We start from the raw sequence: 16,964 nt of genomic DNA, 5'->3' as shown, positions 1-16,964 counted from the left end.
GCAGTTTGCAATGTAATATATAAAATTGATAAGCATATTACTCGTAATACATCGTGTTTGAATCATTTGAGCCCTTTGTAGCCCTTTGTAGCCCTTTGTTTTTGTATTTTTCCAGCCCTGACAAAATTATTGGAAAATAAGAATAAAGTGTCAGCGCATAGCATAATAATAAAAATAAGGTTGTGACGTTTCTTCCATGTGTAACAAATTCACTGATAAAAGTTTGTTTACCTTAGATTAGATTATCGCAGACCAACGCTTTGAAGCGAAGCAATAACAATTTAGATAAGAAGGGATTTTAGGTTTTCTGTTAAAAAGAATTGATAGTGGACATTTAAACAAATATTACTCTAGTAATGTCTGTAAATATAAAAATACTTATTTTATGATAGTATTCAAAAATAAATAAAAGTGTTTCAAAAATATTACAAAAATAACATAGAATATTATCTGAGTTCAATTAAGAAAGTAGGTGAAATATTTATCGTTTAAATGACACTACTCATCGTGATATTTCAAATCAGCAATCAAAAATTCATTTCGCATTGTAAGCATGAACACAGCACTATTAACTAGCGAGTATCATTCTATCAAAATATTGAAACTTAGGAAACTTGCAACCACAGCTGCTAAGTTCTGTACTGTTAAACAACATGCGCTGTTAAGAACTACGCGTAATGTTATTCGTACAGTTAGCTAGTCTATTTTTGTTGTTGCGATGATACAATAATCTTTCTAGGGAATGGGCTAGATAAGTTTTGACCAGACGATCAGCGTACTTTGCACACACAGGCGTGTTTCCAAAACCACAATCAAAATATATATAGGCGCGAAAGCAGGAACACATATGTATGTACATATATACAAACTGGTCGAAATCGCTTAAATTTACCGGGTACGGACGAAATTCGATTAATTGCATTGCGACGGCCAACAGAATTGGAGCAAGCAGAGCAAACATTTTAAAAATATTTGGATTTATTTTTTCGAACAAAATAATACGAAAAAAGTGGAATCCACTTATAGACTCGTCTATAATTAAAAATGGAAGTGCACGTTGGATTTCCGAAGCTGCTGCAGATGGGCGCCAAGTGAGTATATAACCCAAAAAGGGGGGATTCCTAGAGGAAGGAATGACAGATACTTTTCAGTATCATCGTGAATGGCACAAAAGTTGTCTCTGAACTTGAATATTGGACCTGGAATTTAGAAGCTGGACCACAGCTGCGCGTAATCAGTGCGTGCACCTTTTGTGCTGCCTTATCAGTCATGTCGCATGTAATCTGTAACCTTGATCCAATATCACCCCATAGATTCGTCGGCCATAAGGTACAGCAATATCGCTTGTCTACTAGTAATACATTCATTGTGGAAACGAAATACGGTCGAGTGCGAGGCCTCCAGCGGAAGACCATCTACGATGGAGAGCTTTACTACGCCTTTGAGGGGATTCCCTATGCCAAGCCCCCGCTGGGTGATTTGCGTTTCCGCGCACCACAACCACCGGAGTCTTGGGATGGAGTCCGCAACTGCACCACGTACAATGAGAAGCCATTACAACGGAACATGATAATGGGCCTGATGGAGGGCTCGGAGGATTGCCTGTATCTTAATGTATACGCGAAGAGCATGGAGTCCGCAAAGCCGCTGCCCGTCATGGTTTGGATCTATGGCGGTGGCTTTCAAAAGGGCGAAGCTTCTAGAGATCTCTACAGTCCCGACTATTTCATGAAACAGCCGGTTATTCTTGTGACCATTAACTATCGTCTTGGCGCTCTGGGTAAGTTGTTCGATTCTTTCACACTCGAATTTCCTAGTTGCAATTTCTATTTCTATTGAACAGGTTTCCTCAGTCTGAAAGATCCCAAACTGGATGTGCCGGGCAACGCTGGCCTCAAAGATCAGGTGCAGGCATTGCGATGGATCAGCCAGAATATAGCACACTTCAACGGCGATCCCAACAACATAACACTGTTCGGCGAGAGTGCTGGTGCTGCTTCTACGCACATTATGATGACCACCGAGCAAACGCGAGGTCTTTTCCATAAGGCCATATTGCAATCGGGCTGTGCATTGTCCGCCTGGGCAGATACTCCAGATCGCAACTGGGCGTATCGTCTGGCCCAGCAGATGGGATACAAGGGTAGCCAGGCGGATGCAGATGTGCTGCGGTATCTGAGCAAGGCATCTGCACGGCAAATTGCTTCCGTTGATCAGGATGTCGTCACGCAGGATGAGATGCGCAGCTTTTATCTGTTCGCCTTTGGGCCCGTCGTGGAGCCATACGAGACTTCACATTGTGTGGTCCCAAAGCCACACAAAGATATGCTGACCAGTGCCTGGGGCAACAGCATTCCAGTTATCGTAGGCGGCAACTCTTTTGAGGGTCTGTTCTCTTATCAGCTCGTGCGCAACGATCCGTGGGTCATGACTCACTTTGATAACATAATACCGAATGAAGTGAGCGAAGCTTGCACACCGGAGCAACTGCAGCAGCTAGTGCGTCGGCTGAAGCAGGTATACTTTGGAGATGAGAAGCGGGAACGCATGGAGCTGCTTGAAGCCCTTTATATATTCTCGCATAGACAAATCTGGCATGACCTTCATCGAATGGTGATGGCGCGACTCAGCTATGCGCCATCCTCAGCAACGTATTTGTACCGCTTTGACTTCGATTCTTCGCACTTCAATCAGTTTCGCTGGCTCGTCTGTGGCAATCGGGTGCGAGGGGTTTCCCATGCTGACGAGCTCTCCTATCTATTCTATAATGTGCTGGCTACTAAACTGAACAAATCGTCAGAAGAATATATCACAATCGAGCGAATGGTGGCCATGTGGACAGCTTTTGCTGCCAATAGTGATCCAAATTGCTATGTCACAGATTCGGCGAAGTGGTCTAAAGTGGAGCCAACTTCGAATGGAGCTCACAATTGCTACAATATCAGCAATGATATGGAAATGATGGCACTGCCTGAGGCCAAAGCGTTAGCGGTCTGGGATACTTTCTATGAACGAGAGTCCCTTTACTAACCACAAATATATTCCAATACCGATGATCGAATCTCAATTCCAATACATTGTAGAACGTAAATTCTTTGTATATTTAAACTATGTATGTATACCTTAATGTGTATTGATAAGTGCATTGCGATTACAAAATCAAATTAAATTGTAAATAAATTTCTAAAAACTTAAATGTTTAGTTTGTAGACGATTAAATAATATGATTTTAGATTAATTTCATTTAAAATATGCGTAATTCGTTGACACAAATTAGAATTAAAAGATTGTTTACAAATTAAAAAATATAATAATCTTGAAAGTGAAATCTAAACATTATTCTTTACATATATTTATAATGAATGAAATTTTCAAAACAACTGATAATATTATATTTAGCCACACACGAAGCCCAACTGATAGTGATGAATGAGGGGCTCGCTTATTATTTATGAATTATTTATTTATAAAAAAATATGTAATTTTGTATATAAACAAGCTTATACATCATCACATTGGTCAGTGACGGCAAAAAAATATAATCATTTATTGAAACAAATGAAGCAAGGAGGATTTTGATTACACTTATCTAATTGAAACTATTTTTGAATAAAGTATATACATACATACATCTGCACACATTTCTTTTTAAGAACTTTTTTTTACCCAGTTTTTCAGAAAGCTACTGAATAACAGAAGTTGTCAGAACTTATTGTCACACTTTTTTGCGGCTAGTCAAAAATGCAACTCTGCCATAAAAATAAGTTTATTTTGTATTACGTCAGTAAAATGTGTCTTCTTTATAAACAATTGTGAGAACTTAGAATGTTTCTTAAAAAATTACATGAATAATTGAAACATAAGTAGCATTTGGTGTACAAGTTCAAAAAGTTAATAAATTGCATTTATGTATACACATGTGTATATCAAAACGTTCTTGTATCATCTAAAATAGGGCAACTGCATTTTTTTTCTTTATATTTAAATTATATATAATTTTCTAAAGTTGTGAATTTTCGGTAATTAAATGAATTTGTTCGTAGGTAAATCCACATATACATTTGTATATGTATATTGTATGAATATTTTTGCATCGCTCCTGATTCTTCCATAAACGGAATGTTGCCAACTGTTTTGGCGATATAATTTCTGATTTGTACATATGTTGGCAACGCTCTCGAATTTGAATTTGGCTTTTGCTTCACAGTTTTTGAGTGCAAACTTTTTGCATTTGTCAATTAAGTTTGATTGTTGAGAGCTGCTAACGCTTTTAAACTTTCGCATTTCAACTTTCACCTGCAATTTTACAACAATTTCCAATCAATGCGCAAACCAATAAAACTTTTAAAAGTGCTAACAAGTGCCAAAAAAAAAATGTGTATGTTAATAATAAAATTGTTCTGAAATTGTTAAACTTTGGGCGGAAAAAAATAAACAAAAATTGGTTGAAATTCGAGAAAATGTTAAGCAGCTGCCAGTTAAATTTTATAAGCTATCAAAAATGAAAATTAAATAAAAATGGAAGTATAAGATGAAGAACTGGAATGTAACGCTTATAGTATGTAGTAAAATTTGGTATTACTTAATTCTTGAGCGCGGGTGTGTTGTTAATTAAAAATTGTCATAAATCCAGGGAGTTTAACCCATTTACAGTCGACTGGGCTGGTGAGAAATGGCAATAAACATTTTCGCTTAATGTTTTTTAGAGACGGACGCACCGACCTATTGCTGTGCCATGCCCAGAATTCGGTATTCTGTATTGCTCAAGTACTTAATTACACTTGCGCGCACTTTAATTTCGAGTTTGGATGAATAGGGAAGATGTGAGGTGGGAGGTGTGGCAGAGAAGGTCGCAAAGAAATGTAAATTAGGCTGGCAAGTCAAAGTGAGCCGAAACCTTGTAAATTATAGGCTTAAGCTGCTGTCAGGCCCCTCCTTTTTGGTTACATGCTGCTCAGCTCCTGGCTCCTGATGGGTTCATTGTGGAGAGACTGGGTGGAGAGGCTTATTAAATTATGTACATATAACGAGTTTGGCAACTGGCCGGAGGTTGGGGGTATCCGGGAGTAAAGTCTTTTGCTTTCAATGTCAAGCGGCATACTAATCTCAATTTAAGCTCGTCGCTCCTGAAATTTGACACTGCAAGCTGTGGGCTCTGTGTAAGTAAATTGAATGTCAAAGGGTTAAGTGAAAGTGGCTCCAATCTCTCTATCTCTCCCTCTTTCTCTCTCTCTTTCTTTTTTGCACTGTCTTTTATGCTCAAAATATGCAGACGACATTTGTATGTTCTAGAAAATCAGTGTCCATAAACTTGGCAGCCAATGCCCAGCTGACTTTCCTTCAGAGTGCATAATAATAATAATTCGAGTTCGGTGAAAGTTTTTTTTTATCTTATTCGCTTTTTATTTACTCGTAGTCTGCCCTTCGTTTGTTGCTTATTGCACCCAGTGGGATTTCCCTAATATGAATTTTACTTTAGCGTCCCTTTACAACAACTATAACTATTTGTATACCCTTACCTTTGGACCAAGCGGGTCAACTAAATTTGCACTGAAAGCAGAATGATTTCTTTCATGCAATTTATTCTTGGGTATCTTTTGGTCCATGTCGACGTTGTTTTGATTTCACTTGAATCTGAAATTGCAGACAAATTTGTATGTGTCAGAATTATTCGGCTTTTGTTGTGCGTTTTCCATTGCGTAGGGAGAACAGACCACGGACCAAGTTTTCGGGTCGAATAACAACAAAAACATCCACGAGAACAACAACTATAAGAATTGAACATTGATTTTTCTTCCTGTTGCTGGGGGACGAGTTTTCAAAGAATTTTAAACAGCTTCAATTTGTCAGTTCTTTGTTGGGGAAACCGTTTTCTGAGTTTTCGTCAATTATTAAATTAATTTTATCGGAATTTACAGTTTTCATTTGCAAAATTGTCAAAACTTTCTGCTATTTTAAATTTAAATTATGCTTTGTTCTACATCTTGGAAATCCTTAGCTAAACAGTGGCAAACTTATATAGCATGCTTAAAATTTCATTATATAAATTGAATTTCGTTTTTAATTAAACAAAGCAGCGGAAACCCTAAAACAATTGTATACTAAATACCCCTGAAATCATATTAGCCTAGCCAAAAAAGGTCAATTTTTGTATTTTATTTTTGATTTTATACTTTCATCTAGAAACCTGAAGTTAATATAGGAAAGGGCCAACCGTTCTTGCTTTTGTCATTTTTCACAAAAAAGTAATTTGGTTAAAAAGTGAGTAATTATTAAAAAGAGTCGTGTAAAAGTCGTGAACGGTTGGAAAGGTGGAAAACGAAAAGCGGTTGCCACTTTAAACTTTTTTTTTGGTTAAGACAAAAGCCGAAATGGTAGCCAAAAGAAATCCGAGAAGAAAGGAATATTACGAAACTCGAGCAGCATTTTTAATAAATTTGCATTGGGGTGAACAAAAGAAGGAAAAGCCAAGTTGAGAGAAGAATGAAAGAAATACATACATACTCGTACATCATGCATAAATTAACTTTTTCTTAGGGCGTGAAGGGAGGGGAAAAGTCGGCGTCAATTGGCAAATAATGGACTCGGCCGTCTTATTATGAACTGTAACGCTTTTTTGATCTTCCAAGCAAATTACATGCTACAGCGCGCTTCCAACTAGCATCAAGGATGTCTGCTTGAGGGTTGATTTCTATGCTGCGCTCTGCTGCGATTCTGTGATGTACAACATGCAACACTTTCAGTTTTTGGGGCAACTAAATGGCCGCGTCGTTGTCAGTGCCGTCTGTGTCGTTTGTGGCATTTGTAATTCACTTTGATTAAATATGCCGCGAAGCGACGTGCAGCGGGCAGGAGTGAGACACTTGAAGGGTGCCCGAAAATGGCGCTACAATGTGCGACTGCAAGTGGTGAATGTCCTCGGAGCAGGCAGAAGGAGATCTCCTTAGACAAGTCAAATAGTTAGAGTGCTAGCAAGCTAGCTAGATGGCTGGCTGGTTGGACACAAAAGCACAAAACAAGTTTGTGAATTTCGGCAACTGCAGCGTGTCCTCTGACAGGATATAAAACAATCAGCGCAAGCCAGCGGAAACGGAAGTGTTGCTGTCGTCTTCTGCCACTCTCGGTCGCCTTGCCTTGACTTCATTCACTTCTGTAGCTCTGTTCCTTGCTGTTAGTGTGGCGAAATTGTTTAAATTGTGGGCATGGCCATGTCCTGGGAATAGTACGAATGTATCTGAAGCAATGTGTGAGTTTCTTGTGGCTCTTGTGAAATGTAGTCCACGGCTGAGCTGCGCTGTGCTCTGCTAGCAGCCTGCTCCTTGGAGATATTGAGCCCAGGCTCGGATATACCACGAGTCTCAGTGTCGTTGTCGTCTGCTTGTCTATTGTCTGCTTTCAGTTGCATGCTCTGGATTTATTAATATGGCAAATTGAAATTTCACGCTTTGTTGCCATGCCTCGGACTGACGACTTCATTTTGTGTATTTGGAAATTCGGAGTTTTCTTTGCTTTTCGTATTTGACACTGCTCCAAGTTGCTGTGGTAGCAAGATTACATTTTGATCTACTCTAGTGCTCCTAATTATTTGCAATTAAATTTATTACAGATACTGTTTAAAAATATATAGTTGAGCTCATGCAATTATACATTTATTTGATACAATGCAAGTATGTTCCTAGAAGTAATAATTTTTTTTTTCTTTTTGTAAACCATAAAGTTACTTCTAAGAAGTCAGTTTGTACGAAAAATTTTGGTTGAAAAAACAGTGTGTGTGTGTGTATGTTAAGTGCTCAAAAGGAAAATATGTTTGAGTATAATTATTGTATGATTCATTATAATAAAGTCTAGTCTGTACATATTGATTTGAACTTAATTTGAGTCTCAAATTTTGTGATTATTTCTTCTGTATGTGAACGTATCATAGTTTCTTCATCACATTTTTTATATATTTCAGCATACTCAAAATCACATTCACTCTCCCTTTCCCAGCTACGTACTCAATACAGTTTCCAGCTTTCCATGCAAAGAAGTACAAATATAGATGTAAATGTGTGCACTTTCTTTTGAATTGACCGCAAGAGGAAAATTAATTTAATAATAAAAGTTTTGCATAGTTTATGCTAAGTTTCTAATGTAATTGAATTTGGCCATTAATGCATCACTTATTCGCACATTTAGCGTCAAATATACTCAGTGAGTGAGTCGGAGTGGGGATGTGGAATGGTGTTGGGCGTGCCAAAATGTCAAACACAAAATTGACTGACAAACTTTTACTTTCTGCAAACTGCGAACTGTGTGGACTTCTGTGAACTGGCATTTTTGGTTGGCTTCATCTCGGTCATGCCGCAGGACTCGGAGCAGCAGCAGCTCGAATCGTCGTTGTTCATGATGACAGCTGCCGGGCTGCTGGTTATTGTACGTTGTACGTTGTGGGGAAAGGAAAGCAAAGAGGTCAGTGAAAAGTGCAAATGTAAGGAAGAAAAACCCAAACAGTTTTGCGGTCCTGTTGCATTTGAGCGTCGTTGTGGTCGTTGTCGTCTCGTTGTTGGTTATAAATGAACCAGACACGAACCCCACAGGACGATAGCTGCCAGTTAGCCGCTAGTCCTTTTGTCTTCCTCTCCCTTCTGCTGCTGTTGTTGCTGTTCCTTCTGATGGTCATTCGTTGTTCGCGCTGATTCGGCATCCTTCGCTAGGCTTGTTGAGCACAATGATAAACTGTGCTGGTTGATGTACGACCACCACCCTCCCATCTCCCACCACCAGTGCTCTTTTTCTTGTCTAAGTTCCAGTAACAGCCACTTCTTTGCCCGTCTTCGTCCAACAGTCCAAATGTTGGGTTCATTTTACATTTCATGCGCTGTCATTAGTTGTGTGACTGCTGAGCTTCTTGTATTGATGAGACTCGGGTGAGTTTTGTAGTTCACTGTGAAACTTAATTTACATGCAACTTAACCTCCTTTGCTTCTCTGTGCTATCTAACGCTAGCTTGTATTTACAATATATAGTATTTAGGTTTCATTCTTTCCCCAAGTCAATTTTATTTTACTGGAGCTGCACACTGATTTGCAGTGCCCCTTCTTATATTGCTATTTGCCAATGACATTAAACTCACTAAACTTTAATTTTAAAAATCAGCTTAGTTTCATTACAAGTCAATGTCTTCTATGAAAAATTATTTTTTTATGCTTTATATGTCAATTATTCTCCTCTTAGGAAGACATTATCGATGTCATCTGTTAGATAACTTTGTTGTCTGCATTCAATTGGGAAACAAAATCATTTTTAGAAACTGTTTTTATAATAAGAACAATATTTCATTTTTATATTAAACGGTTTTTTAGTTTATTTAGTTCTCATTTATTATTATATGCACTTAACATATACATTGTCCGATTCAACGTCAAGTCTTGTCATTTCCATAATCCAATTGGTCCGCTAACTTTTCTGCTCCAATTAGCTGCAGCTTGTCCCCTCCTCCTGAGCTCTCACAGCCCAGCCACATGACAACAACAATACTAATTAGCAAGCAAGTAATGAGCTTAGGTGTTTGACACCTGGTCTCAGACTGCCTTGCTCATTACACTGTCAGTACGAGTATCAGTTGGTGATGTTGGAGTGGGTCCTGCGACACTTCCGGTGTTATTTCTGAGCCCGTTGTCCTGTTCTGCTGTTCTCTCCAAGTGCTCTCATAAATAGTGCGAGCGCAGACATGTTGTCCAGGATCCTGCCAGACGACGTTCTGCTGTTCTGCTAATTTAAATTTATTGGCATTAAATTTGCGTTGCGCTGGCAACGCCTCAGTTTCGGCTGCATTCGCTTATAGACGAATGAGAAGTGTAGAGGGGGGGGAACTAACGAATAGGGGAGGTTGTCTGCTTACTATTCTGACCACCGACTGCTGTTAGCTGTGGTTGGTGCAACAATATTTATTGCATTTGCTATATATGAACAACATTTCCTTCATCTATTTTTTTTTTTTGGTCATGACCAGTTTTGAGTTTCAGTTCAAAGGATTTTCAATAATCTTGACGGAAATTCTCACAAATTTAAAGATGCTATTTAGGCTATTAATATTCACATACGTTAATGTAATTTAATATCTAAACTGACAGAAAATTCTTTTATACATTCATTTTTAATTGAAAGGCATTTTTATTAATAGTTTGATTACCATAGAGCTCATCTTACAAACATATTTGTAAATTATATTTTCCGGTTATCTTTTATCTGCAGCAATTAGTTTTCATATTATATTTTGATTAATTCTACATGCAATAGAAACTCAATAGACAGCTCTTCAGAATCTTTTATTTAGCAGAAACCGATCGATTGGTTTAATTAGTCAATAATTTATGTATAACTACTGATTAATGGTATTAAAACTGAGTGAGTGTGATGCTTTTATTATTTTATTTATAGTAGAATGTTTTTTATATGCGAATACATAATTTGACAGACTGAAATCTATGCGATTAGCATTTATGATATTTATCAAAAGGCCTAAGCAACCTTATTAACTACAAATAAATTGAGTAAAAGTAAACAATTTGACTTTCGTTTACTTTGCTGCATATTTATGTAATTACGGTTCCATGTATTTGGGGCGACATTACATATGCTTGAGTTTGTATGTATGTATGTACAATATTTTTGTGTTTGTAATGTTTGCTGTTGCCCATTGGCATTTACGCAAAATACCATCATCGCTATCGCCTGCCTGTTCTTGTATAATTGTATACAGTTAGTCATGCATGGGCCGAAAAATTGTATAGGGGAAAATTTTAATTGAAATTATAATAGCCTCATTATGCAAATGCTGTTTTGTTGCTTACTTTTCGGCACAGAACCAGAACCAGGAGCTAAAAGGACACAACACAGGACACAAGGAGCATAACACGAAGTATGCAATTTGCTTTTTACCTTTTTTGTTGTATATTATTTACGCTTTCTTTTGTTTTTGTTATAAACATTTTTTGTCAGCTTTTTATGTTTGCTTATCGTCAGTTTATTGTTTGCGTGTATAAAGGAAATTTTAATATTTGTCACTTTATTATTTGGTGGCCGCACTAAGGTTTTTAGATTTGGCACTTCGTGCGATATATAAATTATGCTATGATTCAGCAAATTTTGCTGGGTATTATCGTTAGGACAAAGAGCTCTTTTGTACATTTGAAACTAGCTAAGCATGGAAAGGATATATTATATATTATTCTATTTAAATATTTTTGACTTAAATTGAACCTTTCAAACTAAATATGCAGGCGCTAACGAGTCTAACTGGACTATTGGTTTGCATCGTGAAAAACTTATTTGCAAATGGCATAAATTATTTAAGCCAAACAAATTGTGTGCGCTTCATATTTCCGCACAACTAAATAAGCTCAAATGGAGTTTCGCCCCAGGACTCTGCTGCCATTTTTCCCTGTCTGCATAGAGTCCAAATTGCACTTCGGGTTTGTATGGATCGTGTGAGTATTACCATTTAATGGCATTACCTTAAAATATGTAGAGTAAACTGGACCCTCTCTAAATAATGGAGAGTTTTTTGTAGCCAATTGCGTATACAAGTATAAATATAGAGTACAATTTGTGATTGTGTGGAGCGAGTCAACAATTGAAAACTGCATTTATAGTCATTTTTGTTTGGCAATTCGTTGGCTTTTGCTGTTTATAAAACGTGCGACATTACCAATAATGCATTATTGACAAATGAATATGTCCTATATTCTCAATAGTAATTTATTTACAAGAATTTATTTAAATTAAATAAATAATATAAACCGCTTAACAACTGAATTCACGAAATTATTTTAGATTTTCGCGAGTATGTAGTACAATTAAATTGTATTATAATTATACTTCGAAACCAAACACATAACAGTTTTAAGTACAGAAATGCGGAAAGCATATCCGAAAGTCGTTAGTGTCGATTTCTGAGCTTTGTATGCTGCAAATATGGCGGCATAATGTTATAAATATAGCGCGCAATGTGCCACTAGGCTCAGGCAAGCGTGGTCTATAAAGAAGCCCGCTCCGTCCAGCCCTATGGCATATCCCTACTATCCCATATTCAGCATCCCCCTTTGATGGTGGCTGGTCAAATGTGCAATGGGGCGTTGTGCAAATATGTGCACATAAATATTTTGCGTGCGATGCATTAAAATTTATGCAAAAATACAAATTGCCTGGTTTCGAACGAAAATCTGGAATTAAAATTGTAAAAGGGACTTTAAGTTGGTCAATAGACCACGGACAATTAAATGCATATCTCTGGCAAACGTAACGTATACAAATATACAAATGTCACCAGTTTTTAATCGACCAATATAAAATGCAGAAAGTCATAAAAATAAAAATAATGACAACTGACACAATGACACTCTCCGGCAATCAACAATGCTGCAAATATGTGCCCTGCCCACTAAAAATATTCCGATTCGAGCCCAAACCTCACCGACGCTGATGCTGCTTACGCATTGCAATGCCATTTCCATGAAAATTAATTGATATTTTAATGATTCATTTGACATTTTTACTGTTAATTGAAATACGCATTAAACTAAGCGCCCTTGACCAGCTAGTTCGCCCTTCGCCCCGCCTTCGTCACCGCATTTCATTGAAATATCGACGGAAGTTCAATAGAAAATGTTTATCAAATGTAAAAATTTGTAAATCTGTTTGAAGTATTAGTGCGATATTTGTTTAATACCTTTGGTCGTTGATATGTACAAAACAGAATTTTTTTGCTCAAATGAATGGGTTTAGTGAACTATTGAACCAGTGATGATAAATGTTGTTTCTTACGAGTGGAATTCGAAATTTGTTTTATTTTATTATTGTCTAAATTTTAGACTGAAAGACTTTCTCTGTAAAATAATTAAAAGAAGAGTAATGAAAGTGTTATGACCCATTTATAAAAACAGAATATGCATTTAAGCTAAATTTATTTTGCGACCGAAAAATTAATGGTATCCTTTAAAAAAAAAATAATAATAATAATAATAATAATAATAATAATAATAATAATAATAATAATAATAATAATAATAATAATAATAATAATAATAATAATAATAATAATAATAATAATAATAATAATAATAATATAATAATAATAATAATAATAATAATAATAGTAATAATAATAATAATAATAATAATAATAATTTTCAGCGAAGATTTCGCGTAATGACCGGATATTAATTTACAAAATGCGTTAATTTACGCTGTAATAGAGATCAAATATTGGCAATAGACCACGTCAGCTTCACAACAAATAATTGCATTGTTTGACTATTAAAACAAGTTGTTAATATACAGTCGGATGTATTCAACTATGAGATACCTGAACCTAAAGGAATTTGTGTGACTAACTCAAATGGTTTTTGAATTTACTGCATGCTTTAGAAGACTATAAAACTATAATACCCTTCTAGACACAGTGGGGCGGGTGTTGAATAGGAAAAATACAGAGAAAATTCAATAGTTCGTGGAGGAAATTGTCAAAGCTGTAGGGAAGCGTGTCTGACAAAGCGAACACATAATTGATTGCATTATATTAACATAAAACAAACATCGCAAATTATAATTAAACGGCAAAGATAAACATTGCAATAAACACGATGCGACACGATGTTTTATGTTCTATGGATTTTAATTCAAATTGTGCATTGAACTGTAAACAGGCTGAAAAACTAAGATAAACATATTCAATAATAATCACACAGTAAACAATTAAATCGCTTTCTAAACTCAATCTGCTCTTCCCTTCGATTGGCAAATAAATTGAATTGAAAGTGTAAATATTTGATGGTTTTGAGCACACTGTCAGTATTTTGCAGATATTTTTTGTGTATCGAACATCAGATGTTGATTGCTTTGTTTATTGCAGTTGATTAAACTCTGGCAAATGATTAGCTACACAAATTCCATTTATCAGGTGTTGTCTATAACGCAGTTGAATAACTGTCTACAAGGTTTTTGATATGTTGTTTGCTTGCATTCAGTTGATTAGGCTATCAAGAACATGACTATACAATAGAGAATACAAATTGCTGTGGATTATATCAATAATCGCATATCTTTTGCGATTAAGTTGTATTTTTTGAAGGTTTATAAGATTTTTAGTGCGCGCACTCAATTGAATCACAACAACTAAAGGTCCTCTTCAACGACATTTAACAAGCTTATTTTGTATTTTTTTATGTGGACACTTGAGCCAAGTTTGCGAGCCAAGAGGCAAATAAAGCAATTTCGTGCAGTGTTTGCGCTGAAAATACGTCAGAGGATGGCACATGAGGCGAAGTGACACGTAGTAACATCTACGAGTAGGTAGAGGTAAGGGATGAAGAGACAACACGTGGAGCGACTTTCATGCAAATAAAGTAAACCGCAGCAAAGACGACGAGTGCAAGTGGCGGAAGTGAAGTTGGCAAGGATGACGTACATACGTTCGTTCAGGAGTCGGCTCAATAGGACTAACACATTCAGCTGTGCGCATTTGATGGGTTTGTGCCGGAGTCTTAGAACAACAGCTGCTGCTAAGAGCACGTGGCCAGCCAAGCAAGAGTTAGGATTTTATTTGCAGCTTAGGCTGTAGGCCAACATGCAAAAGGATTTGACACTTTTCGGACAGTTCGCCCTCAGTCTTGAGAAATGTAGATTTATTTTGGCCAGCAAATGCATTCGAGTCACAATCTGTGTAGGAGGACACACGGGCTGAGACGTAGGTCTGCTCGAAACTGTACACTGTAAGCAGATAAAAGCAAACAAAACTCTCGTTGCACTTGCAATTTTGGGCAACTCAAAAGGACTTGCCTCCCTCGCCACCGAACTCTCCTTTCGTTCTACACTCTTCGCGTTTCTTATGCGAAAACTTTAAATTGCAAATTCAACACAATTCTTGTGCCATTCGAAAGAGAAACGAATGCGAATGCGAATGCCAAAGCCAAAAGAATTTGCATTTACAAGAAAAATTGCTTTACAATTTTGCGCAAATAATTTGACTGTGCATATGACACAATGTTCCGCACAAAGGCAACATAAATAAAATGCAGCTCCTCGAAATAAATTCGAATATTTTCCTATCCTTGTTGAGGATACGAAAGAATTTATGTAATTAAATAAAGTGTGCACTTGAATGAATAAGAAAAATAAGTCCAGGGACTTTGGGAAGGTACAAACATATGTGCACTAAAATAATTAAAAAATATTTTACGATGCGAAAAACTATTTGGTTAGGCAACAAAGGACTTCAAGTAGTTCGAAGTAAGCGTTTGTGGATTTGTATTTGCTGATAAATAAAATCGTATTTTGCTTTCATTTTTATTTCAGTTCACAATTTTTTAAAGTGTGTATAATAAAGAACTACGTTAGTTTATTTGTCATTTGATTGTAAATGCTCAAGGGTTTACAAAAAAAGTAAAGTAAAAAAGTGTTCTTAGATGTAAAATTCTGACTAGTTATAATTGTACTTTTAATGACTGCAAAACTTTCCACATTCAAAATTATATTTCAGTTCAACTTCGTCTTGGCAATTGATTGACTTTTCTTTGCGCTTGCTATACTACACTTTTCTCACTAATTGTAACGCCGTATCATAAATGAACGCTGTTTAATTTTTTCTTTATGAAACTTATTTATGTTTAAGGTAATATCGCAAGTTGACTTGCGCCTTGTGCGTTGTTCGTTGTTCGCTGTTGCTGCTATTAATTACCAAACTCATCCAAAGTAATTCTATGGGAAAATTAGTTTAAGCGGAACTCAGCTACTGTTTGAGACTGCTTTGAGGAAAAGAGGCGGCTGATTTGGTGCTGTCGCTGCTTCAGTTGCTGCAATTATTATGCAATTACAGGCGTGATGACGCTCAAGCAGCGAGTCATCTTCAGTCAGCCAGTCGGTCGGCTGGTCGGACGGTTAGTTGGCAAGCTGGCAGGATAACTATATAAAACAGTGTTACCTAAGCAACCTGCTGCATAAAGTTATAGGGAGGTTCTTGGGAAACAGGAAGCCAATTTAGTGGCGTCGGAGGTGGGAACAGCAACTAGAAGATGGAAGTGCACGAAGACAACGGGCAAATGGGGAAGTAGGGCAATAACGGCAAATCGTCGGCATAGTCTTTTGTCTTCTTTACGCGTCGGTGGCGGCTGTGTAATATTTTTCTTTCATTGCTCGTCTTACCGCTTGCCGCGTGCCGCTTACCGCTTACCGCTTGCTGTATGAAAGAAAAGCTCATAAAACTTTTTCAATTTTACTTTAATTTCGCTCGTTGCACGGCCGGAGCTTGGGCCTGTTTTTTTTTTATCTAGTAACAAAGGCATTTGGCATCTAGGCCCGACGTCGGCGGGACGACGACCTTGTGTGTAGGCATTTTAGTTGCACGAGTATGAAAATTCAATTATATGCATTACCTTGCTGGGTATAGTATATGGGATGTATAAGTATGCTATATGGCAGTCGTCGCATCAGCTTGCTGCTAAGATTTCGACACCCATTTTGCTTGGCGCTTCGGCTGGCTAATGACAATCGAATTAGCCGCTTCTCCCGGGCATCAAAACTTTTTCCATTAAGCGTGAAAATTTTTCCAACGCGTCACTTTATTCCCTTCCCTTCCCCTCCCATCACTTCCCTTTCCTTCCTTCCCCTACTTCCGATTTCCTTCCACTTCTATTTTTCCGCTTTTTATAAGTATTTTTTTGCACTTAGCAAATTTGTTTTATTGTGCAGCTTAGCACAATTTAAAGTTTGTGCTGCATTTAGCCAGATAAACTTGGACGGTCACTTTGTGCCCTTTGCCTGACTACGCTTGTCCTTGTGCCTTCAGTCACCTTCAGACGGCTGTTGCATGAGCCTAATCAAAATGTTTGCTCCTAATTGACGTTTCTTGTTGTCGGTTTAGTTTCATGTTCATAATGCCGCACGACACACTCTTAAGTTGCTCTTAACTCCCCATTGCAGCTGTC

The 16,964-nt window shown here is 37.1% G+C and overlaps 1 protein-coding gene across 2 annotated transcripts; it reads left to right on the top strand.

Moving 5' to 3' along the window:
• Positions 1-678: 678 nt before the first annotated feature.
• On the top strand, positions 679-3,259 carry LOC132784911 (esterase B1-like). Of its 2 annotated transcripts, none has more exons than XM_060790812.1 (3): positions 679-1,091; positions 1,314-1,780; positions 1,844-3,259. In XM_060790812.1, the coding sequence occupies exons 1-3, from the start codon at positions 1,045-1,047 to the stop codon at positions 3,028-3,030; spliced, it is 1,701 nt and encodes a 566-aa protein (XP_060646795.1). In that variant the 5' UTR covers positions 679-1,044; the 3' UTR covers positions 3,031-3,259. The 2 variants fall into 2 exon arrangements, with proteins under 2 accessions (XP_060646795.1, XP_060646796.1); XM_060790813.1 differs by lacking the exon at positions 679-1,091 and adding an exon at positions 1,123-1,237 and having other exon boundaries at positions 1,844-3,258.
• The last annotated feature ends 13,705 nt before the right edge of the window (positions 3,260-16,964 follow it).

The sequence above is a fragment of the Drosophila nasuta genome, chromosome 2R (genome assembly GCF_023558535.2).
Source record: "Drosophila nasuta strain 15112-1781.00 chromosome 2R, ASM2355853v1, whole genome shotgun sequence".
NCBI lineage: Eukaryota > Metazoa > Arthropoda > Insecta > Diptera > Drosophilidae > Drosophila > Drosophila nasuta.
This window is presented reverse-complemented; position numbering and strand designations above follow the sequence as displayed.

Excerpts from the sequence above, each read along its gene's own strand:
- LOC132784911 (XM_060790812.1), top strand. The coding sequence starts at position 1,045 with ATGGAAGTGCACGTTGGATTTCCGAAGCTGCTGCAGATGGGCGCCAA. Across the intron at positions 1,092-1,313 it reads CTGCTGCAGATGGGCGCCAA|ATTCGTCGGCCATAAGGTAC; the intron begins GTGAGTATATAA and ends ATCACCCCATAG. Across the intron at positions 1,781-1,843 it reads CTATCGTCTTGGCGCTCTGG|GTTTCCTCAGTCTGAAAGAT; the intron begins GTAAGTTGTTCG and ends TCTATTGAACAG.